This window comes from Phasianus colchicus, chromosome 4 (genome assembly GCF_987193195.1).
Source record: "Phasianus colchicus chromosome 4, bPhaCol1.hap1.1, whole genome shotgun sequence".
NCBI lineage: Eukaryota > Metazoa > Chordata > Aves > Galliformes > Phasianidae > Phasianus > Phasianus colchicus.
Genome location: NC_143439.1, coordinates 9,341,483 through 9,365,078, shown reverse-complemented (window position 1 = coordinate 9,365,078; position 23,596 = coordinate 9,341,483). Strand labels below are relative to the sequence as shown.

Here is a 23,596-nt window from a genome sequence, read left to right as displayed (position 1 = left end):
CAACTAGACCATTTACCTGCATTACCCTACAGTTCGCTGCTAACCGTGCACATGCTACACAGCTGTTCTTAAGTTAGATTTTTTTTTAATGTCCCCTCTAAACAGATAGAAGCAACTTCACATTCACAAAACACAGGTCTCAGTGGGGACTTCAACCACCACAATACCCACTGAAGGAACTACACAGCAAGATGCTAAAATACAAAGAGATTACTAGAACGTACTGATGATTACTTCCCCAACCGCATAGTAGAAAAAACATGTAAAAAGGTACTATATTGGACCTCATCGTCACCAACCAGGAGGGGCAGGGAAGTAGCACAACACTCAAGGACAGCCTTACCTACAGCAACCATAAAAAGGTTAAGTTCAAGATCCTAAGGGCATCAAAGAGGGCACACAACAAGCTTGCTACACTGGGCTTCAGGAGAGCAGACCGCAAACTCTTCACTCCTCAGGAAAACCCAAGAGAACCTCAAGAAAGATATAGAAAGATATTTAAAGACCACCTTCTCCAAGTCCAGAAGCAGTACATACTGAAGAAAGAAAGGCAGAAAAAAATAACACAAGTCCACCAGAAACCAACAAAAACCACCCACCCAAACTTCCAAAATACGTAAAGAACACACAAAGGGCTGGGAAGGGCCTTTTTATAAGAGCAGGTGTAGCAGAAATGCTGAGTCACAGGCTGAAGCGGTGATTGAGCACCTGCTGGGAAGGCAGGGCCAACCCAGGGTAGCTCAGGTGCATGCAATGCTCCTGAGTAATGAGAAGGGGTGGAGTCGGGATCCACCCCTTCCCAGATCTCATTTAAAGCTTGGCAGCGAAGGCAAGGGTATCGTGTTGGTGATACCTGTGTACTTGAGGTGCTTTCAGGGGTAGTAAATTTTTTTTTTTTTCTGTCTTTGTTTCTGTGTTTATAGCTGCTGTATTTGAGTATATTCTTATGTATTGTGGCCTGGGACTTTCATACTGTGATTTAATTGCTCTGTGTTGTATTGCATTATAGTTTAATAGCATTACTTTGCCCCGTGGGCTTCTTGATCTGGACTTAAACAGGTATCCCCAAAACAGGTGTTTAGCAGTTTAATCTAGGCTGGCCCATGACTTTCAAAAATGGATTATAATGGATTATTAGTCTGGTATCTTTGTTCTTTACCTATGGAGGCAGTTAGAGGAAAGTCAAACTGTCCTCAATTGAGTGGGGAAAGGAACAATCTCAAGTAACAGAAGCTGAAGGATAGGAACCAGGGAAGTTCACCCTACCTGACCCACTGGTTGAAACATAGTCAGGGAAGCAGAGTAAAGAAATCAGTTTTCTGGTGGATGGAGGTGTCTCTTAATCTATGTTACATCAAGAATTATTTTCTGTAGGTGCTGAGTTAATATCAGTTGGAGCTAATAAGATAAAGCTTATTTTCTTAGAAGGCCAATGAAATATAGGCTTGGAAAGCAAGCAGGAACATGTAATTTCTTATATGTGCTGGGTTCTTCAAAACCATTACTCAGGCGAGACTTATTAAAGCAACTGGGTGGAGAGACTAAAGTTGATGAAGTAAAGCTGGAGCTATGGGTCAAGCAAGACCAATAGATGATAAACTTTGGCTTCAATGCAAACTGGAAAAAACAATGTTGTACCCCAAGAAGTTTCAGAAATCTTGAATCGGGTATATTCAGGAGCGAGGGCATCAGGGATGCCTGGCGGAACCACAAATACAGCCCCATTAGAAATCAAAAGCAGGAGCCAGCCCAGTCAGGGTCAAGCAGTGCCCTTTAAGGATATGAGATTGTAGCTGTTGTTTCTTTTAACCTTCTAACTTCTTAAAGTTCAGATTATTATTTGAATGTGACTCCAAATACGATATCACACTCTTGCTGGTGACAAATTGGATGGCAAGAGCTATGGTCAGGTACAAGACTTGAGGATGATAAACATAATTCTTGAATTGCCACTGGTGGCAAACTGATGCGCTTTATTAACCGAGATAAGGAATGAATAGTTGGGGTTTACTGTTCTGGCTTTGAAGGATACACTATCTGCCTGGTTTTGCCAATAAGAGTGAAGTTAATTGCTTTTGAATAGGGAAACTTCAGTACAGGGAAAGAAGACCCAGTTAACCTTGACAGTGTTACTTGGGGTTGTGAGAACAGCCCAATTTACTTTTGGGGAATGGTCAGCTAGGGAGCCCGAGACTTGAGCCCTCCGTCCCAAGGCGGAGCTTTACTGTAGTATGTGGATGCCACAGTAACAGAAGAGAACTGTGTACTATAAACTGTGTTTGCTGTATTTTATTGGTTTTAGTGACTATCAGGTTTATCGGTGGGAAGCTTAACTGGCTAAAGAGAAGGAAGGAAGCAATTTGCCTGACGCAGAACACTGATGCAGAGCTACCTCTGAGCCGGAATTGCCCGACTGCTTTGAGACTGTCTATGTCAGCTGGCCAGACTTACAGGAGGAACGACCGGATGATGCTGAGGATTCCTGGATTCACTGATGGAAGCAGGCTTTTGAGACAAGGAAACTGTAAGGTAGGGCATGCGGTAACTGACAAAGTAATCAAAGCAAAACCGTAAGCGGTGGGGGGAATTTCTCAGAGGGCTGAAATATTTTCCTTGACAAAAGTTTTAATGTATGGACAGATAAATTTTGGGGTGACAGATGCTCACGGTACCATCTGGGAAGACCGAGGGTTGCAACCGAAGAGCATGGCTATTACACATTGTGAAGGACATGAGAAAGGTAACGCTGTGCGGGAAATCGGAAATTAGATGGTGGTTCTGGTGGCAAAACTGGCAGCTGAAAGTGAAGAAATTGGTGAAGTGGCTTTAATTTCAGATGTTAATTTTCAAATCTCTGAACCTGAGTCAGAACCTGTAAAGTATTCTAGAAAGGGAAGGAATCTAATGCCCGATTTAGATGGGATGAGAGCAAGCTGACAGATGGGCGCTTACCCAGACGGATGCGTTGTTGTGCTCTTTAGTATCTTATGGAAATCGGTTCTAGGGGAACATAATAAAAGATACTGGGGGGTGGGGGGAGGGAAGACACTCTAAGGATTTGAGCAAAATAAATGTTCAATCCTAGTTCCAGGAACAAAGTACAAGCAGAGCCTATTGGAATATGGAGATTTACAGGGCAATGATGTCAAACATAATTTTTTTAGAGCTGTCAAGAAAAGGGGGGTTCTGTTATATGTTAGTTCTAACTGATACCTTTTCAGGGTGGTTAGAAGCATTCCCCTGCAGGACAAATAAAGCCGTGGAAGTGGACAAAGTATCACTGCAGGAAGTAATTCCGAGGTTTGGGGGTCCTGCAACAGTATTCTCTAGCCAGGGAACAAATTTTATTGTGAAGTTAGTCCAACGAGTCAGTAAGCTACTTGGGATAGACTGCATCGCACGCATCATGCAGACCACGGGCGAGCGGTCAGGTAGAGAAGATGAATCACTTAAAGTACAGCTTGTAAATCTGGGCTAGGAAGCTAGACTATTCTAGCCACGGTCATTGCCTTTGTTGCTTTTGAGGATGAGGACAGAACTTAGGGCCAAAGAGGGGTTAAGCTCTTTTCAAATACTGTATGAAAGGCCTTATGTAGTACAATGGGACAGGGAATGTCCCAGTACGAATCCCCAGATGGGGAATGAATTACTAACTCGGTGTGCAATAAGCCTACGGAAGCAGCTTCGGGAAATACAAAAACTGGTTCTGGGACGTAGGGCCTGAGGCCTTGATGGACATGTACGTGATCTTTGACCTAGAGACTGTGTATATTGGACATCTTTCAGATCTGCTTGAGGCACCAAAGCGGGAAGGACCGTTCCAAGTACTTCTAACCACCCGCACGGCAATCAGAATCGAGGAGGTGTCTTTGTGGAGTCGTCGCTCCGGGGCAAGGAAGGCTCCCAACCTTAATGGACCCCTACCCTAAGGGACCTCTGAAACTTACGATGCGAAAACAGAATGCTTAATATTTATCTCACCTGTACAATTTTAACTCTTTATTCAGCTTGGTCAGAAAATACCTAAATAAAGCTAACTGAAAAGCTTACTGAAGCTTTGAATGTTTCAGGTTTGTTAGTATGTACAACCTTCTCCAGAGCTGAAGGAAGGGGTGCTAGTTTACCTAGCAGTTGCACTGAACTGATTCATACCAGACTGGGTAACAAATCAGATTGAAAAAGATGGAGGAAAGGGTAAATATGGGGAAGAAAGTCAGAGCAAGCTAGGCCCCAGATTTGACCTGCAGTCATTAATAATACGCTGTCCATTTTTATAGACAGGAATGATGACGGTGTGGATCCTGTAAACATTGGACGGAGGGACGTGTCAGGTCTAGGGTATAGGTAGGAATATGGCAATTCTGGGCTGGTAACTGGGGATAATGAGACAGCAAAGTATTAAAAGGGATCCTAGGACTAATAGCACTACAGTGCGGTCCAGAGATGATGTATCGGCTACGGTGGGAACGAGGACTGTGTTAACGGTGAGAATGACTACTAGCCTTCATCGAACAACCACCAGAGACCTTCGCCACATTTGTAGAATGCATGCTCGAGAGGGTGGGATGACATGTTAAGTATTTGTCAGAATTCTGGCTCACTTTTTTTGGAATGTAATAAATGTCTGTACTTAAGCATTTAAAAATGTAGTTGCTGCTTCTGTGTGTGGGTGAGTTAGGGGGAGCTATGCCCTTCATACCTGGTGCTGTAATAAACATACCTGTTTTAAACCTTAAGTGGGTTGTGAAGTCTGATTCTGTGTGTCACATACCGCTGAGAAGAACCTGGCCTCATCCATTTGCCTCTCACTTCCCTTTAGGTATTTGTAAACACTGATCTGAGCCTCTCTCAATTTTGCTTTGCACTGGCTGGACAGACCCAGCCTTTTCTCAGCCTTTCCTCACGTGGGAGCTGCTGTATTGTCTCTGCGGTTCTCTGTTGGACTCTTTCTAGGAGGTCCTGTCTTTTTTGAATGAGAGAGCCCAGAACGGGACACAGTAGCCTAAGCGGGGCCTCAGCAGGTCGGAGTAGAGGGGGAGGGTCGCCTATTTTGACCTGATGGCTTTGCTCTTGTTATTTAAACTAGAAACAAAGACCACGTTTACAAGGAGTAACCGGATGAAAATACAGTGAGCAAAAACGCAAGGAATACCCTCTCATAACCCCCTAGTGTTTTGGAGCAGCTGCACAGCAATGCTTAATGAGACTAGCTAGACCAAGTGCTGCTTGCTGGAATCCACCTACTGTGAATCACACGGACCCAAATTTCATGTGCAACTCTCTCCCTCTATCCAGTCCATTGCTTTGATTTCGGCAGATGTCTAGCTGATTTACACTAGGATGAAAGAGAAGAATCAGGCCCAGCTGTGCAGGTACCATCAGTAGCAGCACAGCTGCTGCATGCTAATTGGCAGGAAAACAAAATTCATTTTTAGTTGCAAAAAAGAACACCTAAGAAGGGAGATGACTCAAAATAAAGTCTCAGCATATTGAAATGTGTTCCACCGGCATAAATAACCTGACAAAATGAAATTTTCCATTGCATTGCTCCACGCAATTCAGGAGCTTGAAGTTTGAAAGACGGGAGATCTCCTTAAAATGTGCTCGTACGACAGATCTGCGTTAGGTTCCAGAAAAATTATCAGGGAATATGGAAAGACTCGCTCTCTCTCACTCAGAAAACAGCAGAAAGAGAAAACGAAACAACAAAACGCCACAATAATTGATAAACAAACTACGAACACGGTGCCCTGGAAACGTTGCTAAAGTAGCCATCTTCTTCATAAGATGCTGTACGATAAGCCACAGGAACAAGCAATTTGCCCAAGGAAAGTACTCTCTGGAAATAAGCACTGACTGCTACTAGGACCGAACGGTCTGTGCAGCTGAGAAATAGACTTCTGCAGATTTCAGTGCGGTTGTGTATCAGTAAGGAAAAAGGCAAACCGCATGCCGGAACTGACCGGTGATTTGAAAGGGGAGGGATGTGACGGTCCACAATCAGTTAAAAAGACATATCGAAATGTGGGGTACGGTGCCTAATGGTACGAGAAAGTTTTGAGGCAGGGGAGATTTGGGAGAGCGTTAAGCATGATTAGATGGAAAAAGACAATAGGAAAGAAATTTTGTATGCTTAGAAAAAAAGAATATGCGAGTACATGTTGGAATCTTGCTTAAAGCACAAGAGCTCAGCTCTCAGACTCGTGCATTTTAAAAACAGAATCGCAGAATATATCCACAGACAGAGAAATGCAATTCCGATCTAGCTTGAATGCTGTCATTTCTTGAATTCCAGGTAACCTATCAATCTGGTGTGTGCTTCCCCTTCCCAGAGGATTGTTAGGAAATCATATATATTGAACATAGGGAAAGTTCACGATAAGAGCGTGATAATTTTGATCCGAAGTGCTGTGGTTAAGCAGAATGAAACCTGACAGCATTGCTTTTTTAAGCAGACTTTCTCTGGTTCCGGTTATAAGAGCTTCTTTCTGTAGGATGAGTTTATGTTTCCAGATGTTCAAAGTAATTAAAACGTCAGTTGCCATAGATCTATCTCCTTGTCACTTACGGTTGTAAATCAGGGAACAAACGTGGCCTTTAACAAATGCCTCTTCTTAAAGTACCCGAAAGGATGTACAAAAATGGAACGCTGAACTCTGAAATTTTACCTGGAAGTGAAATGGCACAGTAACTTCGGACAGTTCTGAATAACATCACCCCAGATGAAGCCTTCCTATAAATTCTGCAGCTCCAGGACAACGAACGCATACGTGGGGGCACATTTTTGAATACGGTCGCGTAATATTCCGCTTTTACAGGCAGCACAACACCGACGAATTCCAACACTTCCATGAGCAAACACACGGAGCCCTGTGAACTCTGCGCACGAGTGATGTTGTTGTTGGCAGGAATGTTTGCCAAATAGTTCCCGAGACGTCGAAGCGGAGTTCAGACTGAGCTACCGAGGAGATCGCTTTCGCTCACCGCTCTTACAGAAAAGCATGCGTGCACACGTGCGCGGCCTGGAAACGTCTGCTGAGTAAACCCACAAATGAGTCCCCATTCCCACTGACGGGATGGCAGTCCAAGTCTCAGTTAACCTTAGTCTTGCTCACGCTTTTCTGTCCTGTTTCACTTCAAAGTTTCTCTTTTTAGGAGCAGTATCAGCCGCCTCAGACAGGAATACCGTATCACTGTACGCAGTGCTTCGATTTATTCAATTGCGACTGAACATCGCTGAGATTTACTGCGTTCTATTTGTACAGAAGGAAAGAATTACTGTTGCGAACCAAGGGAAGTGTTTGCCTCGATGCTGTCACAAAGATGAACCTAGCTGAAAAGGAAACTTGCCACAAGTCTGTGTCACACAGCAACAAAAGGCGGTGTTGGTTTCTTTTTCCCCTGTTTTTTACAAAGATGTGAATTAATTCACAATGGAAAGCAAAGAATTGAACTAATTCTGATCTTTGGCACCTGGATTAGACATTGTAAAATCCCCAGAGATAAGGTGGAAAACTGTGATTGTGTCACGCAGCGGCACTACGTCTCAAAATGAACTTTTCAAGCTGCACAATGTCTGAATTGTCTGGGTATGCCAAGCCTCAAGGTTTTGGGGTAGCTGTCAGGGCTGTGGGCAGGCCCTAAGGCGGCCCAGCTGCGCTAACGAACCCATCACCTCCACGTGCTGCAGGGCTGCCCGGGCACAGCTGCGCCTTGTTGGGAGCCCAGGGCAGGGCCCACCCTCCAAGCCTCTTAAACCCTGCCGGAGGCAGTAGGGAGCTACTGGGAGTTCTCAGTGCTCCTTGGAGCAGGAGGCTGCTGGGCTTACATGCTGCTTTTTGGGTAGCTGGTAAGTTAGCTGGTAATGCTGCTCCTGCTGCTCCTGCCCTGTTTTTTTGTTGTTATTGTGGGGCTCCTTGCTCTTGTTTTAGAGCTGGTATGGGGCTGCTGCTTCTAGGCTTTGATGTTTTTGCTCTTTTTGGGGCTACTATGGGGTTGCTATTACTGGGCTCTCCTTTTTTTTTTTTTTTTTTTTTTTTTTTTACAGCTAATGCGAAGTGGCTGCTGCTGTGCTCTTGCTGCTTGTTTTGGGGCAGGCGCAGAGCAACTGCCAGGCTCTTCTGCACTCACGTGATGCTTCTGTATCCTGGCTCCCGCTCTGCCTTCCTAGGGAGGCTGGGTGAGTTTGGAGTTGCTGCAGGCCCTCCTGCTTGTGGTGACAGAGTAAGTAGGATGAGGCTATGCTGCTTAGCCTGGTGCTGCTGCAGGTGAGAAGCAGCACAAGGCTTTTTTTTTCCTTTATGATGAAAGTAAGATTGACTTGCTTAATTCTGTCTTGTGTTTTTTGTCCAGGCTGAGGACTACAGCAGGGCCTCCTGCAGCAAGGATAACTTCACGCAGCGATGGGACCGTGTGGGCTGTGCTCCCTGAGGGCCATACCATAGTGTGAGGACTACTGCTGGGTGGGTTGCTAGGGGCTCCCTGCCTGTGGCAGGAGGCTGCCGAGCTCCCCCTCTGTTGTTTCTGGGGTTGGTGCAGTGGCAGTGCTGGGCTTTTTCTTTCTTAAAGATGAGCAGGGTTCTGGAGGGGGTTTTTGGTGTTTTCAGCCCCTTTTGCTCCCATGGTGGTGAGGGGGATGTAATTGTTGGTCCTGCCCCTCTGAGACCTGTTCTGCTGCTGGGGTTAAGAAACAGAGGGCTGCAAAAATAGAAGTGATGCCTGAGATCAACACTTCCTTTGTTTTTTATTTGTTGGCTTTTTTTTTTTTTTTTTACTCCTACAGTGGGGTGCTGAGGATCAAGGCCCAGCTTAAACAGGTGAGCAGTTCTGGCAGTGATGAGACTGAGGAAGTGGTGAGTACAAAGAAGGGGCACCTGTGACAGGGAGCTCTTGGTTTCTCACTCAGCTCTTTGTGGAGCTGGTACAGGGCTGCTGCTGGGCTCTCAAGTGGTTTTTTTTTTGGGGGGGGGGAGGAGAGGCTGGGGGTTGGGCAGTGGGCTGTTGCTCTACCCCCCAAGGCAGTTTTACAGGTACTGTGGTCACCTGCCTGCAGTGGTTGTGGGTATGAGTAGAATGTGGTAATGCCCTGCACTCCCCTGGGTGTGAGAAGCAACACAAAGGGCTTAAAATGTAAGCGATGCCTGATAATGTGTCTTTTTATCTTCTCCACTGTTTTTATCCTTTTAGGGGAACTGCTGCATCATGGCCTGAACCTCTGATCACCTGAGGTGAGCAATGAGCCAGCCCTGGGAGCACAGGTGAAGGCAATTTACCCGTGCTCTCAGGGCTGACCCATTGCTCACCTGTGAAGGCAATTGACCTGTGCTTCTGGAAGGAGGTGGAGGTTGGTTCCGCCTGACCACCAGCTGACTACCGGTTGGGAAGGATCTCTTTCTGGAGTTTTCCAGTGAGCCCAGGACCAGGGTATGCCCTTGTATGGGAACTGTTGAGTCACGGCCTGAACCTCTGATCACCTGAGGTGAGCAATGAGCCAGCCCTGGGAGCACAGGTGAAGGCAATTTACCTGTGCTCTCAGGGCTGACCCATTGCTCACCTGTGAAGGCAATTGACCTGTGCTTCTGGAAGGAGGTGGAGGTTGGTGGTGGAGGTTGGTTCCACCTCTCCTGGACCCTATTTATGAGCTGACTACCGGTTGGGAAGGATCTCTTTCTGGAGTTTTCCAGTGAGCCCAGGACCAGGGTAAGCCCTTGTATGGGAACTGTTGAGTCACGGCCTGAACCTCTGTTTGATCACCTGAGGTGAGCACTGAGTCAGCCCTGGGAGCACAGGTGAAAGCAATTCAGCTGTGTAGCAGGAAGGGGTGGAGCCTGGCTCTACCCTTCCTAGGCTCATTTAAGAGCTGACTACCAGTGGGGAAGGATCTCTCTTTTAGAAGATCTACTCTGCTGGAGTTTCCTGAGAGAGCCCACGGTATGGGTAAGCATCCTATTTATTCTTTTGTCTTGCTGTGCCTAACTGTCTTGCTTATTTCATTATAACATTATATAATGAAATGATATTAAGATTCCTTTGTATAATTTTCATGGATTATATAGCCTTCTATCTGTTGTTTTTGGTGCAATAACTTGCTTAGCCCAGGTCTTATTTCCTAATTATAACATTAGTATAGTAATAGATTGTACCATTCTGTTGCAGGGTAAGGGCTGCAGTGAGGTGTTTTTCCTGCAAGGATGAGCCTGAATCCGTAGCGGGATATCAAGTGTATGCTGGTGACCGCTTCCCTGTGCTGTTCTGCCTCTGCAGGACCAGGGTGAGGATCCTGGTGCTCCTTCAGAGTGCGGTGAGTTGTTTTTGTCTCTGCCTTGGAATGTGGTTTATGGCTGCAGCTGAGTGCTGGGGGATTGAAGTACTGTGGTTGATAGTGTGCCTGGCAGCTGGATGGGCTTGGTGTGATATGAGCTATGTGGGTCTTGGACTCTCTTGATGGGGGTTCAGGTGTGCAGTGGCTTTTTTTTGTTGTAACTAGGTGCGGTCCATCTCCTGGAGGAAGGCTTTTTGACTTTGCCATCATCTGCTTGTTGGGGGAGGTGAAGCTGGGCTGAAGGATACCTTGGGTGCCAGGGTCTGGGCTCCTCTTGTGGTGAGTGATGTGGTGGAACTTTGAGGTTCCTGTCTTGTGTGTTTGTGGTGTCCTAGGGTGGGTGAGGGGGCTGCTTCCCAGTGTTTTTTTCCTTGGGGGGGGGTTGTTTGTGGATTTTGTTGGGTGCTGGAGGCTGGGTTTTGCACTATCTCTAAAGAGATATTATTTTTTTTTTTTTTGGTGGGAGGGTGGGTTCTGCTTTGTGTGGCTCTTGACCTGGGGCCCCTCCTGTGTGGAGAGGCCCTGAGGGGAGAGAGCACACCAGCTTTGGGCATGAGAAAACCCTGGTCCTGGGCCTTGGTGCTGGGCTGCTCTGGGTAGTGGCTGGATTTTGATGGTGTTCCTATTTGCTGCTGGGCTGCTCTGGGTAGTGGCTGGATTTTGGTGTTCCTATTTCCAAAGTGGGGTGTAGGAAGCAGGGTCTGGAGGAGGTGTTCTGGGTAGCGCATGATGACCTGTGCTTTCTAAGTATAGGTGAAGTGCTTTGAATTATGTTTTTGCTGCCATAATCTTGGTGTGTGACTTAAGAGTTGCCTGTGTGTAGTCACTAACTTGGTCCCAAGGGGCACATTAGCATTTCCTTTTAAAGGGCTTTGGGTGTGCAGTTGGAGGTGGAACTCCACAATGAAAAACTCCACACTGAATTGTGTATGCACTGAGTGGTATCAACAGCCTACAAGAGTTCAGACTGCTGTAACAAGAGAAGGAACAAGAGAAGAGCCTGGACAAAGAATCCACACTAAGACTTTAGTGGTTTAGGAATTCCTCTGTAATAACGTGATACTAGTTACAGCAAGGAGCCTCACATTTCACGCAAGTAATATGAAAACTGGCAGATAAACTCTGGTATTCTAACAGCTAACAGCCATGGCTATTTTTATTGATAAATACAATGCTGCTTTAGCTTGCTCATCTGCTTCTTGCGTGTATCTTAATCTCTAAAAAGCCCCCGATGTCCCATGAATGCAGGAGTAAAGCCTTTGCAGTAGCTGTTCTCTTGCTAGATGAACAGGAAAGTGCCTGGCTATGGGAGCCTCGTGTGAAAATGGGTTCCCAGGAGGCATGTGGCTTTTCCAAAAACTGGCAGCTTGCTCTCTTCAGATTCCTAGGAATGCCAATATGTTCCACATGATTATGCCTGAAGTAATGCTTCTGAATGAGAGGAAGCTTGCTGCTCTGTTGCTTTCCGTGCTTTTTGGCCCAAAGAGTCCTAAGAAAAACACTTTAAAAAACAACATCAGAAAAATCCATGTGAAGTATCCTATCTTCTGGATGGAGATCCATTAAAAGAAAATTTGTCTTAGCTGTTCTTGTAAGTAGAGAAAGCAATTACTCCAAATGCTTTATAGAAAACCAGTTGTCAGAAATAGTGTTTTCTAATGCTGCAGTGCACTAGCGTTGCTGGTTTCTTGGTTTTTTTTTTTTCAAAAGCTTCTTTCATCCAGTTACAGAAACAGCTACTGCTGGCTAAGCTCAACTGTGTGCAGCGCTATCCCTTCATGTGGGAGTCCGGACCCCCCATCAGGCAGCTGGGCACACCTACAAAAGTAAGGCTAAGTATTTTATGCCACGAGCAATTGAGACAAACTGCCTATAGAAGTAGCAGCACTGGCAGGTTTTTCTTCTACTGTATCACCACTGAATTAACACCAACATGAATGTATACAATATTGAACTGGTTTAACTACTGTTAAACAAGTTAATATTAAACTAATGTTTTGTAAGCCAAGAGGTGAAGGACAGCAGAACCTGAATAAACCTTGTTCCAGGGCTTGGGTCCCAGCCACCTGCTGTGTGTAACTTAAAGGTAAACATTAGAAAATAACTCCTGTGCTACGTCTCTTGTCATTGTGCAGTTACAGCTGTGAGAAACGCCGCTGCAAACAAATTGCTCTACTTTCTTGTGGCTGTCACCTTCTCCCTATTTATGGACTTGGCTGCTCTCAGTCTTCTGCTTCAAGCCTTGTGGAAAGTGATGTTCTTATACCTCACTGGAAGATGATTTAATATTTTGTCAAGCAACTGTAACTACCAAACAGCTGGGGGTACAGAAGCTTGCTTTTAGTGGACAGCAGACCTCGCTCTGCAAGTATTTCAATAAAAGCATTGCTGATTTATTCAGACGGTACCTGTGCTTGCTTTCTGTAGGCAATGTGTTTCGTAGCGCGCTCCTTGCTAAGTAAGGTAAGCTTTTGCCCGCTCTGTTGTTATGCAGAAATAACCTGCAGGGTGAGATAGAGAAACTGAGTTTTGAGAAAGCGTGAGAGCAAGACCCCTTTCCTGTCCTGGTTTCTTTATGCTACAAACAGCTTTCAGGCTCACGGAATGTTCCAGAATGGGTAGCCCTCACCTCTGTAGCAGTGACAGCACGGCCTCTGAAAACCCTCACCTAGTCAGATCTAGGGTAGTTGGGTGATAGAGTATAATCCTGAACACTGAGGCAGTTTCTGGACTGGACTTAGGTGCTTGGGCATAATTCAAGCAAGCAGGCTTTTGCAACTGTCGGGTGCAAAGCTGTTAAAAGCACCCTGATGTAAGAAGGCATCCCACATGTGTACAGGCTACATCTTAAAACATCTTAAAGTAATGCAGATAAGAGATCTAGCATTGTTTTTCATTGCATTTCCCTCATCTTTGATCTGTACTATTTTTCCCTTGTAGCTCACAGGGATGAATTTTTCTCAAATGCAAAGAGGAATGGAAATGGCATCTTCACAGCTAATGGCGAAGAGAGGTTGTACGCCAACAAGTACAGCTCCAGTTCAAAGAAGTTGTGACAATAAGATAAAATGTGCCCTGCAGGCTTTCAGGTGAGGAGGAAACAGGATTTTCCCACTGGATGCTTTATGAGCCACGGGACAAGAACCCTACTTAAAAGCTTTGGTAACCAGAAACAAGTTTAAACATTCTGTCACAAATCTCCTTTGTTTGCTATGTTACTATGATGAGTGAGCTGCTCTTTAAATGCGTTGTGGAAGCCTCGAGTTTAACACAAATGCAAGCAAAGAATAGGAGACTGCAGGGCTCGACTGTAGGGATTTCAGAAACCCCGTATTAACCTGAGCTGGCTTCTGCTGAACTATGAGCAGGGATGAATGCTCTTGATAGATTCACAGTTCAAAGCGGAAAACGTTTGTTTCGGAGCTACCGGTAGAAAACGAGAGCGGAGGAAAAACTAAAAGGAGCTCACAATTGCTTTGGGTTACTGAAGACTTGAGAAGAGGATGAGGAACTCATCCTTATACTGGAGCTGTGTTACTGAGGCAGCTTACAGCGATGACAATTGCATTGTAAGTTATCTGGCCTATTCCTATGCACTGATGGATTCTAAATGCCCTCTCTATTCACAGAAGAAAGAATGTTAAGTGTCAGTAGATAGGTAATTAAAAAGGACCTGTTCAAAGTACAGTAATGAAAAAACTCAGGATAAATAAAAAATTAAGACTTGTAAAAAATAGAGCAGTTGAATTTAATAGTGTAACAGCTCTGATGTGTGTAAAACAGTTACGTGTATGTAGATACGTCTGCATATTGGTACAGGTAAAATAAAGATTTTCCCTTTGTAAACTTCCCAGAAACTTCCACTTAGTATTTAACTAATTCTGTGTTTACTTTCATCTAGAAGTATGTAGGCTATATGCATTTATAACAATTCTAAAAATTCACGCTACATTTTTTCCTAATTCACAGTGTTGATTTAAAAAAAAATAAAGTGAAAGGGGACACTTTATACCAAAAACAGTATTAGATATTAGGACAATTTGAAAATGAAATTTTAGGTGCCGTGGCAGAAAGTTTTGACATACTTAGACACGATCATAGGTCCTCAGACACCTAAACACCAGCACACACGGTTCATTTGAAGATCTTGAATGCTATGAAACAATTGTTTGGTGTTACCTTCTAAGGGCAAGCGCTCTGTACACTGATGCATCAGAGTGCGATTTCACTGCCACAGCTTGTATTTCTTAGTTTCTTTACTTTAAAAAGGTTACTGTACGTAAAGACACAATTCAAAGAGCTTAAGATATTTTTAGATGAATCAATCTTTCTTGTGACTTTACAGCATTGCTGCTACGGTTCACCTTCTGGTTTTGTACTTTATATATATATATATATATGAAAAAGCCACTCACAAGAATAGGAATTTTCCAGGGCTTATGTTTCAGTACTATTTAGATGCTTGTAATCTTAAAATATTTCTTTTCATTTTTGACAACAAAAAATAGGCAAGAATAGTGAGATGTTCCTATTCTCCCCTGGTCTTCTCCAGGAAAACCTGGCTGTGGGCTGCCGAGATTTGCTTACAGATAAATCTTCTATATTGGCTTCAAAATCCGTACAAATATGTAGAAAAAGATTTATTTTTCCTACAGGTTATTTTTCATTGAGGCCCCTGAGCAACTGTTCCATTGCTCAAGAAATTATAGAGCAGGTCAAGAGGGCACATACCTAAAATACTTTTCTGATAATGCTTCAAATGCATATAAGAAAAATGTAATAGCAGCCAGTATAGCTGCTGCTAATCACCAAGTTACAACATCACTCTTCATACTAGCACAGCAAAGAACAGTCCCAGAACACTAACTTCAGAAACAGTAAAAATTAAAATGGTTATTCTTAACAAGAGCTCTGCTAGCTGCATCCACTTTAGCCACTAAAACCAGAACATCTTATTTTACAGATCCTGTAAGATTAACAATAAAGTGTAACTTATATCATCTCTCACCAAAGTTTATTTACCTACTGGTATGCAGTAAAATCCAGCTGCTAAGAAGCAACATAGATACTCCTTTTATGCACTTAACCAAATACTCATCCTGCCCCCCAGACTGATAAGTGCAGCTTGCATAACGCTTTTCAGTCCCGATCTCCTACCGCTGCAGAAAAAAGTTGCCCGTATCCATCGCAGCTAAACCCAGAGACACGCTCCCCTGCTCAGTTTTACCCAACAAATTAGCAACAGAGATGTAGCTTTAAATCGCGTGTCAGTCCTCCGAGTACTACTTCTCTCTGCTGCTGGTGCTTAGTATTTTGCTCAGAATTTGAAAGCATCCACGCTGACATTCAACAGTCACCACAACTTAAGTGCAGCCTAAAACCAGCAGAGCTCCCACCTCCTACGTTTCAAGGAGTCTGTCGAGCACTCACTCAGCACGCTGGTACTCTGCAGCAGCAGGACACCTCCCAAACTAACTAGCTCACGTGGTGTTTCTTCATAACGTTGCTTCTGAGCGAGATCATTTATCTTCACGTTACATTAAACATCCTTAAAAAAAAGGATTTCTGTAGGTAAGGGGAACACCTGATGAAGCAAAAGCAGTTCAGATGACATTATTATGAACAAACCTTCTGACAGCAGAATCTCGTCTCTCTGCAGATGACTCCCGTGTTTAAATTCTTCTTCGTCTCTGACAATTAATCTCAATTAAAATAGGAAAAAATGCATTGTTCCGCTCGCATCAGAAAAAGATAGTAACGGCTTAGGTGAGAAGCGGCAAGGAGCGATAAGAGGCTCTCCTCCCCTAGCACGAAGGATGAAGAGGAGAAGCATCCTATTTCCAAAACCCGCTAGCACTGGAAAACGCCTCCATTTCAGCAATTAGTTTGCCACAGACTTCATTTCCAGCAAGCACGTTTAGAGACTGTTTCTCATCTGTATACCTTAATCAAATAACCTGAGTTGAAAGAGACCTGCCAGGATCAGAGTCCGTTTCATGTCCTATATTCCCAGAGGCTGACCGAGAACTCCCAGTTCTTGATTCGCTCTCTCATCAACACCTATCTGTAAAAGCTAACAAAGTATGTATTTTTATATTCAACCAACACCAGTTTAGTACAGAAGAATTAAAGGTTTCAGCTTGCTCTAGCAGTAACGTGCACAATGAATACCCGAACATCACACGACAGAACATCATCTGGTGTAAGATAGAGACATATACCCCACACCGAAAGAATATTATCGCATAAAAGCGAACGCTAATCGTCACGAAATTACTTCCCTCACCCCCGCACGCAGACGCTTTATCGTACTGCCTTCTACCAACGCATCGCACCTAATTTTTTCCACAGAAAATTTTCTCTTTGTTGCTAGGATAGAAAAGACACTGCTAACTGCTGCTCATTCGAGAGCTCGTTTCATCCACACCGACCGCTATGTGGCGTTTTGGTACCTTTTACAGCACCTAGATCTAAAATCGTAACTGGACAAAGCTTACTTCTTTGGCTCAATATTATTATTTCCCCGTTACTATGAATTATTTCCTTGTACTAACTAATCCACCTCACAGCATCTACACCACAATATTTTACTGTTCTTGTTTTCAGGTAGCACGTAGACACTGCTATGCATCAGGCTTACCCAGGATTAGAGACGCTTGACTGGAGACGCTTTGGGTCTCTCTTCAGAGGATAGAGCAATTAAACAGCACTTTGTCAGCACAAAATAAAACTTCAATCTATTTCAGTGCTACTGTGTGTTTTCAAAGCCGACCTTAATCGGTCCCGAGCGCCTGAACTCAGAAAATGAGAAGTACACAACTAATAGCCGTATTTTAACAATGTGATTCACTCAACCTCACGCAGAAAAGCTCTTCGGCTGAATTGGCTGAATTAAAGTTTAGCTCTGAGAGTCTAGAACAGCACCCCAAAAGCCTTAGCCTTAAAAACAGCCTCTCGAGAGCTCTTCTCTTCCTTCCTCACCCGACACCTTTCATCCGCCTTCTGCAGTTACAAGGACACAGAACTAAAGAAGAGAGCCTCACTGATTATCACACCTACGTTCGTTTCCTAAACACTAACCACCTGGTGCTCCTGAACACTGCATTCTGTAAAGAAAGAAACAGCACGAATGACATCAGCACGTGCCGCTTCGAGGAAGAAATTTAAGATGACCAGGCTTCACGCAGACAGCCACAATAATGGCGTTTCCTTTCCGCTGAGATCCTTGCCCCACATCAGTGGCCGAGAACTCAGAGTTCCCAGAACTTTAATTTCACGCTCTCGTACAACATTTTAAGACAGGAAAAACTTCTTGTGTCTGTCGTCTCGCTCCGTGTGCGGCTTGAGGAACTCCTGCGATAGGGCCCCTTAATCCTAAACACCGTTCAGACGATCACCGCGAGGGTGGTTGTTCCCCCACTAAATTCACCGTCTATGAAATAACCGGTACGCAGCACTGTATTACTATATAGTTAGGAATTACAGGGCAGTAACAAGCAAAAACACTCGAATCCCAGTTTCTAACAGAAACTTTTCCCTCACCTCAGATAACTGAGCTTTTGTCAGCTTGACCAACGCCACCAAACACTGCGCCACGTTTTCCCGGTTTGACGCAAACGCAATACCCAAATTTCAATTGTAGAGGTTTTGCAATAAGCATTTCGCCACACGATTTCATCATAAATAACTACGTTCTTGGGCTTTTGTTTATGTTTAAAAAAATAAATATATAAATAGAAACACAGAGAAAACACTCACCTCATTTCCACCAACAGCTTTGGTTAAAATTACTGCAGATGACACGGGAGGTGGCATACAGCCTACTGTCTGCAACCTGAAAACAAGAAAAAGAAATGTTACGTTCCTTACAAGAGTAGGAGAAACGCTGAGTCACAGCCAGAAGCAGAGATAGAGCCCCTGCTGGGAAGGCAGGGCCAACTTAGGGCAGCACAGGTGCATGCAATGTATTTGAATGACCGGAAGGGGTGGGGCCAGGACCCACCCCTTCCCAGATCTCTTTTAAGGAGCGGCAGGGGAGGCGAAGGTATTTAGCTGAAAGGCCCTGCATACCTGAGACCTGTGGAGGGTAAGTAGATTCTCAATTTTTGCATCTACAGCTGTTGCATTTGAGCAAGTTCTTGCTTGCTGCAGCCTAGGACCTCGCTACTTTCATTGCTGTGCTTTTCAGTTTGATACAGCATTATGCTCGGTAAGCCGGGTGGGTGTGGCACCAGTATACTCATTTAGGCTAGATTTTCTTTAAAAGATGTTGTGTTAGAGTGTCACGGGGCTCCCTGTGGTTGCGTGCTACGCAAACTTATTAAACAGTAGGAACCTATAAGGAACAGCAATTCCATTACGACAAGTTCTTTGAAGATGGCCGAATATCTGAATAAGTGGGATCAAACATTTCCTACAACTGAGGAAAGAGTAGTAGCAACATCTGCTGTAGTGTGGCAGCTACTACCAACTTTTAATGTGTACCATAGCTCTAAGGACGGACTGAAAGACATAAATCAGCTTTGCAAAGGCTCGTATTGGACAACTGGAAAATGAAATTGCGTCTCTGATGGGGCAAACTGCCTTGTCCTCAAATGGCATTTCCCCTCTAAAATTAAGAAGCGTCTCATTAGAAGTGAAAAAAGAGTTTGATCAATAGAATCCCTGGATTTCAGTTGAATCAAGAATAAGAAGAAAGTCAAGCAGACTGAAACACAACTAGATGATCTGGAAGGCTCAGATTCCCTATGAATAATACAGGAAATAAAAAAAAAAAAGGAAGTCCGAGACAGACCGGCGGGGTTGCTACCCGATGAGTGGCCCCCTGCCCACACCACGTTACGTGTGACAGCGGGCCTGTACACGGCTGCCGAACTCATGGTTCACCGTAACAAAAAGGGCTTACCTGTAACCTACTCAATCATGGGTTCATCCCGTGAAGGGATGGAGCGTAGCAGAAATGCAAGTCTCGGTCTAAACCAGCGATGGAGAGCTTGATGGGAAAACAGGGCCAACCCGGGGGAGCTCAGGTGCGTGCGGTGTACCCGAGTGACCTGAAGGGGTGGGGCCGGGATCCACCTCTTCCCAGATCTCATGTAAGGGCTGGCAGTAGAAGTGAGGGTATCTCGCTGGAGACCCCTGTGTGCGTGAGGCCTTCCGAGGCTAAGTTGATTATTGCCTTGGTTTCGGCATCCGCAGCTGCTGCATTTGAGCATATTCTCACCTGCTGCAGCCTAGCACTTTGCTACTCTGCTTTCATTGCAGTGCTTTCCATTGCATTCTAGCATTACAACGGGCAAAATTCTATGCAACCTTAGAGTACTACATAGACGGTCAGTTTGCATTGCAGTTACTGCCCTGTACAAGCCACCGGAATTTTCAAGTTGTCTCTTATCCGCCCTGACATTCTGTGGTTCTGCAAACACCACTGTGAAGAGTTACCTAACTGTTTACCAGAAAGAACTTTAACTTCTCTGCGACTCCGCTTCCCCGTCTGCAACGTTGTATCTAGCAGTAACAAAGACAGCTACACCTCTGACTCAAATATGATTATTACATTGTGTCCTGATGTAGGTACGTTGCTAGCATCCTGACGTGCAGGCATTGGAGGAAAAAAAAAAAAAGAATGAAATGATGAGAAAGCTGCTTTTCTTAAAGAAGACAGTTCACCACTGAGAATACTGACTGCTGAGAAAGGTGAGAAGAACCACGCTGCTATTTCTAGGTTCCCGTTACCTCGTTTTTCATCAGCTACTACAAAAAGAAGAAATAAGGCAACAAGCAGTTTTATATTTCCCGTATTCCTATTTTCACCCACATTACTACTCTGTACAAGCGTGTTAGCTCATTTCTAAAAAAAAAAAAGTAGGTGTTCAAAAGCTACAGCAAACGGAAGCGTTAAACAGGGAAAATATTACAGTGCAATTAAAATGCTGTAAATACACAAACACCTTAAATAGAAGAAAAAAGTAAATGACAATGAAAAGGCTCAGTTTGTCAGCTAGACACTGTGGAAAAGAAAGGCAACGGCGTAAGTGCTGTATATGTACAATTCCATGAAGCACCTGGCACCGCCTCGGAAATGCATGGGATGTTCAACTTTCGGTGAAGCCTATAGAAGCAGGGAGTTGTCAGGATAACTTAGTAGGATAACTTCTTCGCATTGAACAGAAGAGGCGAACAGGAAAGTTCAACGCATCCCTCTAACTATAAATAGACAAATGGCTATTCCTGTAGCCATCCCTTATACTGCCTGTGATAACGTGATCTTTCTTCTCTGTGGTCATTTGGCAGTCAGCTCCTTGAACTTTTCACCTGCGCTAATAAGGACAGATAAAGTTCAAAGTAACTCAGAGAGATATGAAAGGTGCGCAAGTATATTCAAGTCAGCTGATGGGAGTTTTCCACACTACAAGAGGAGAAAGGTTTAATAACACAAATAGCTGTAGATGCTTTTAAACTGGAAATAATGCGTATAGAATTTTTTTTAAAAAAAGCATCATCAAGCTATGGTTCTAAATGTCTTTAATAAAAAAAATTAAAATCGCAGTCCAATAGTCCTGTAAATGGCAATGTTTTCAATCTCACATATAAAACATGTGCAAATAGCCTAACTGTGTTTTTTTCTTACTTTATATCGGCTAAATGCAAAGCCAGTGACACGCAAATTCTGCTACTGGCCGCTCGTTCAGGCAGCGTTGTAAGCGCTAACATCGGGGGCTTACGCCCTTGTTGAAGGGTCATAAATAATAACTTTTTTTTTTTGCTGTAGACAAGTAAGTGGTAAACTCCGACTTTACCTATTTCAGAAACCAAACTGTATCCTGTATTAGATCTTTGCATCTCATGCCTTAAGTGTTATACGCAAAGAACAGGAACAAGAGGTGAACGTGCACAATGACTAATAAGCTGCATCACGCTTCTTTTCAAAGGAGATCCTGCCGATGCAAAATAAACACGGTTTAAAGTGAACATCAGATGTGTGGTACGATGTCAGTTCCTCTTCTTTTTAATATATTTTAAGGTAACTGCAAAACTAACCCAATATCACCCCACGTGTAGAGAAAAACAAAATGTTACCAGCTTTTCATCTCTGTTTCTACGGTTCATCTGAAACGGCCTCTCAACTAGCACAGCAAACTGTGAAGGATAAAGAATCTACCGTTCACGCTGAAGTCGGGGACAAACTGGCTGTGGGCTTGACTGCGCCCCGTATTGCAGGACTGCAGGCCCCGCGGGAGCCACCCTGCCAAGAGGGAGCTGAACGCCCTTGGGAACGTACGTCTGTTTTTTCAGGCCTCTGTGAGACTATCGGCCACTTCCTGCTACAGAATGCAATAAACATATACGATGATGATGCAGCTTTGCCAAAATCCCTGTCTTTGTTTGGGCGCTAAAATATTTGAAGGGAATAAAAATTGTAGCTGTGCAGCATTAGGACAAAGAAAATTTTGCACGGAATTTGACAGGTGCGTGTGTATCCCCACAGAGATATACTTGTGCACATAAAGTATCCCTAAAATAGTAGAAACAAGAACGAGGTAAAAGACACAGGAGACAGGATAAGAAGTAGCGCACGGAAGAAAAAGCACGAGAACTTCTTGTAACTCACGCCTCAGCAATGGAAGCTGCCGCTATGAAAAATCCTGCCTCTATTCTTGCTGAGCAAGAACAATGATTTTACTTTAAACAATAACCTTTAGTATTACTGACCAAAAGCAAAGGAACGTTATTTTTTGCTATCTTGTTATTACCCTAATGTACTAATGCTGTTAAGCAGACCGGTACTAACTTTAAAAAGATGTGGACTCAGATTTTGCCTTCTCAGCACGCATTGCTTTCAAGGTAATGTAGCGTCTCCTACAGATACTCGATGCCATCTGTTTTTCCCCATTATGAAGCTGTAGGCAGTTAACGAGCCCCAAATCTGCACAGGTGCAAGAGCCGCTCAACACAGACTATTTAGAAACAAAACACAGCACCTATTTTTCTTCAGCTTTTTTTCACGCTTTCTCTCCCGGTCCTTCTTGAGCCCCGGTACGGCACTCCAAACGTGTTTTGTGAAAACCTAACTGGTCGCAAGGTCCCTCCATACAAAACTAACTGAGGCTTTCTAAAAATGAGTCCACGTTCCTGCAAGGGTAGTCTTCTGCACGCTCCGTTTTCAACAGGAAAGCGACGAAGCACAGAAACGAACAGCATAATCTGCTCACAGTATTTCTTCATCCACTCACTGCAGGATAAGCAGCCTCTAAGAAGAGAGCTACGAGTATATTTCACTCTATTATGCTTAAACATACCCTTTTAAAAGCCATTCATTTATAGGTGTGATTGATAATAGCTGAAGAAAGAGCCATATTGCTGTTGGGAAGAACGCAAGTGTAAAAATCTGGACAAAAAGGTGGAGTTTCACGTGCAGCAAAGCACTTGTCAGCTCCTGCAAAAGAAAAAGAAGAGAGCAAGTTGCAATCATAACAGCTGAAGTAAAACCACGTTCATTTTTTTAAAACTAGCGTGATCTTTAGAATACAAAGACAGCGCGTGTCAAAAATGTACCTTTAGGGATCATCCGATCGCCTGTTTAATAACAAAGTGCATCCAGATAACATAAAATCTTTGTCTGCTGCTGGGGTTTTTCCGAAAGAATTGTCCAGCACTTCAATAACAGCGTAGCTCATAACTACAGCTTTTACTGCAGGCGGCCTTAGCACCGGGCTTCAAAACCCGCGTTAACTACGCCGAGGGCCTGTTTGCTTTATTGACTGCAGATATCGAGAGGAAGGGGAACTTGCAGTTCGGAGCGATTTGAAGCTTCCCTAGCCTAAAGAGAGCCACAGGGAAAGGGATCTCGACATTAAAAAGAGTCGTCATTTGAACGTGGGGAAGGGCTTTAAAAGCAAGAACAAACAAACATAAATGGCAAAAAATTATTCCGTGGCACATTTCGATGATCTAGTGTGCCACAGATAGGAAATTCAAAAGCAGTATTAGGATGAGGAAGAAAAGCAGAGAATTCCAAGACCATAAAACGTTAACAACAGCTAATACAAAATGAAAAGGGGCAAAAGGCATTAGAACACTGAGAAAATAAATACACTTTTGCTGTTACGCGGCATCTTTCTTCAAAAGCACGAAGAGCACTCCAGAGAGAAGATCGAGGACCCTTACGCAGTACGCTCTTCTCTTAGTTATGTCTCTGTTTTTGTCTTTTGGGACGCTGCAGGAGCCTTCCATATAGTTGTCCTAGAGAGAAATCTTGTACGTCTCAGCTCTCGT

At 44.1% G+C, this 23,596-nt stretch overlaps 2 protein-coding genes and 1 long non-coding RNA gene across 19 annotated transcripts in view; 2 read left to right on the top strand and 1 right to left on the bottom strand.

The window, feature by feature from the left end:
• The window catches only part of SLC10A7 (solute carrier family 10 member 7), a 147,601-nt gene that overhangs the window by 117,124 nt on the left and 6,881 nt on the right, over positions 1 to 23,596 (bottom strand). For 5 of the 15 annotated variants that reach the window (XM_090138587.1, XM_031588864.2, XM_090138588.1 and 2 more), the window contains exons 3-4: positions 22,621 to 22,757; positions 18,080 to 18,155 (exon numbers count right to left, since the gene is read on the bottom strand). In XM_090138587.1, coding sequence (XP_089994713.1) covers positions 18,080 to 18,155; positions 22,621 to 22,757 — 213 coding nt within the window. The other 10 variants (XR_016465795.1, XM_090138592.1, XM_090138591.1 and 7 more) reach the window with 7 other exon arrangements.
• LOC116226126 (uncharacterized) lies at positions 345 to 4,794 on the top strand. 3 transcript variants are annotated; one of them, XM_031588866.2, is made up of 3 exons: positions 899 to 2,529; positions 2,641 to 2,740; positions 3,222 to 3,780. In XM_031588866.2, the coding sequence occupies exons 1-3, from the start codon at positions 2,431 to 2,433 to the stop codon at positions 3,476 to 3,478; spliced, it is 456 nt and encodes a 151-aa protein (XP_031444726.2). In that variant the 5' UTR covers positions 899 to 2,430; the 3' UTR covers positions 3,479 to 3,780. The 3 variants fall into 3 exon arrangements, 2 of the variants coding, with proteins under 2 accessions (XP_031444726.2, XP_031444728.2); XM_031588868.2 differs by lacking the exon at positions 3,222 to 3,780 and adding an exon at positions 3,787 to 4,794 and having other exon boundaries at positions 1,950 to 2,529; XR_016465796.1 differs by lacking the exons at positions 2,641 to 2,740; positions 3,222 to 3,780 and adding an exon at positions 3,787 to 4,794 and having other exon boundaries at positions 345 to 2,529.
• On the top strand, positions 8,961 to 12,129 carry LOC149918037 (uncharacterized). The gene is made up of 3 exons (XR_016465797.1): positions 8,961 to 10,300; positions 10,487 to 10,600; positions 12,046 to 12,129. It is a non-coding gene; the product is annotated as an uncharacterized LOC149918037 (long non-coding RNA).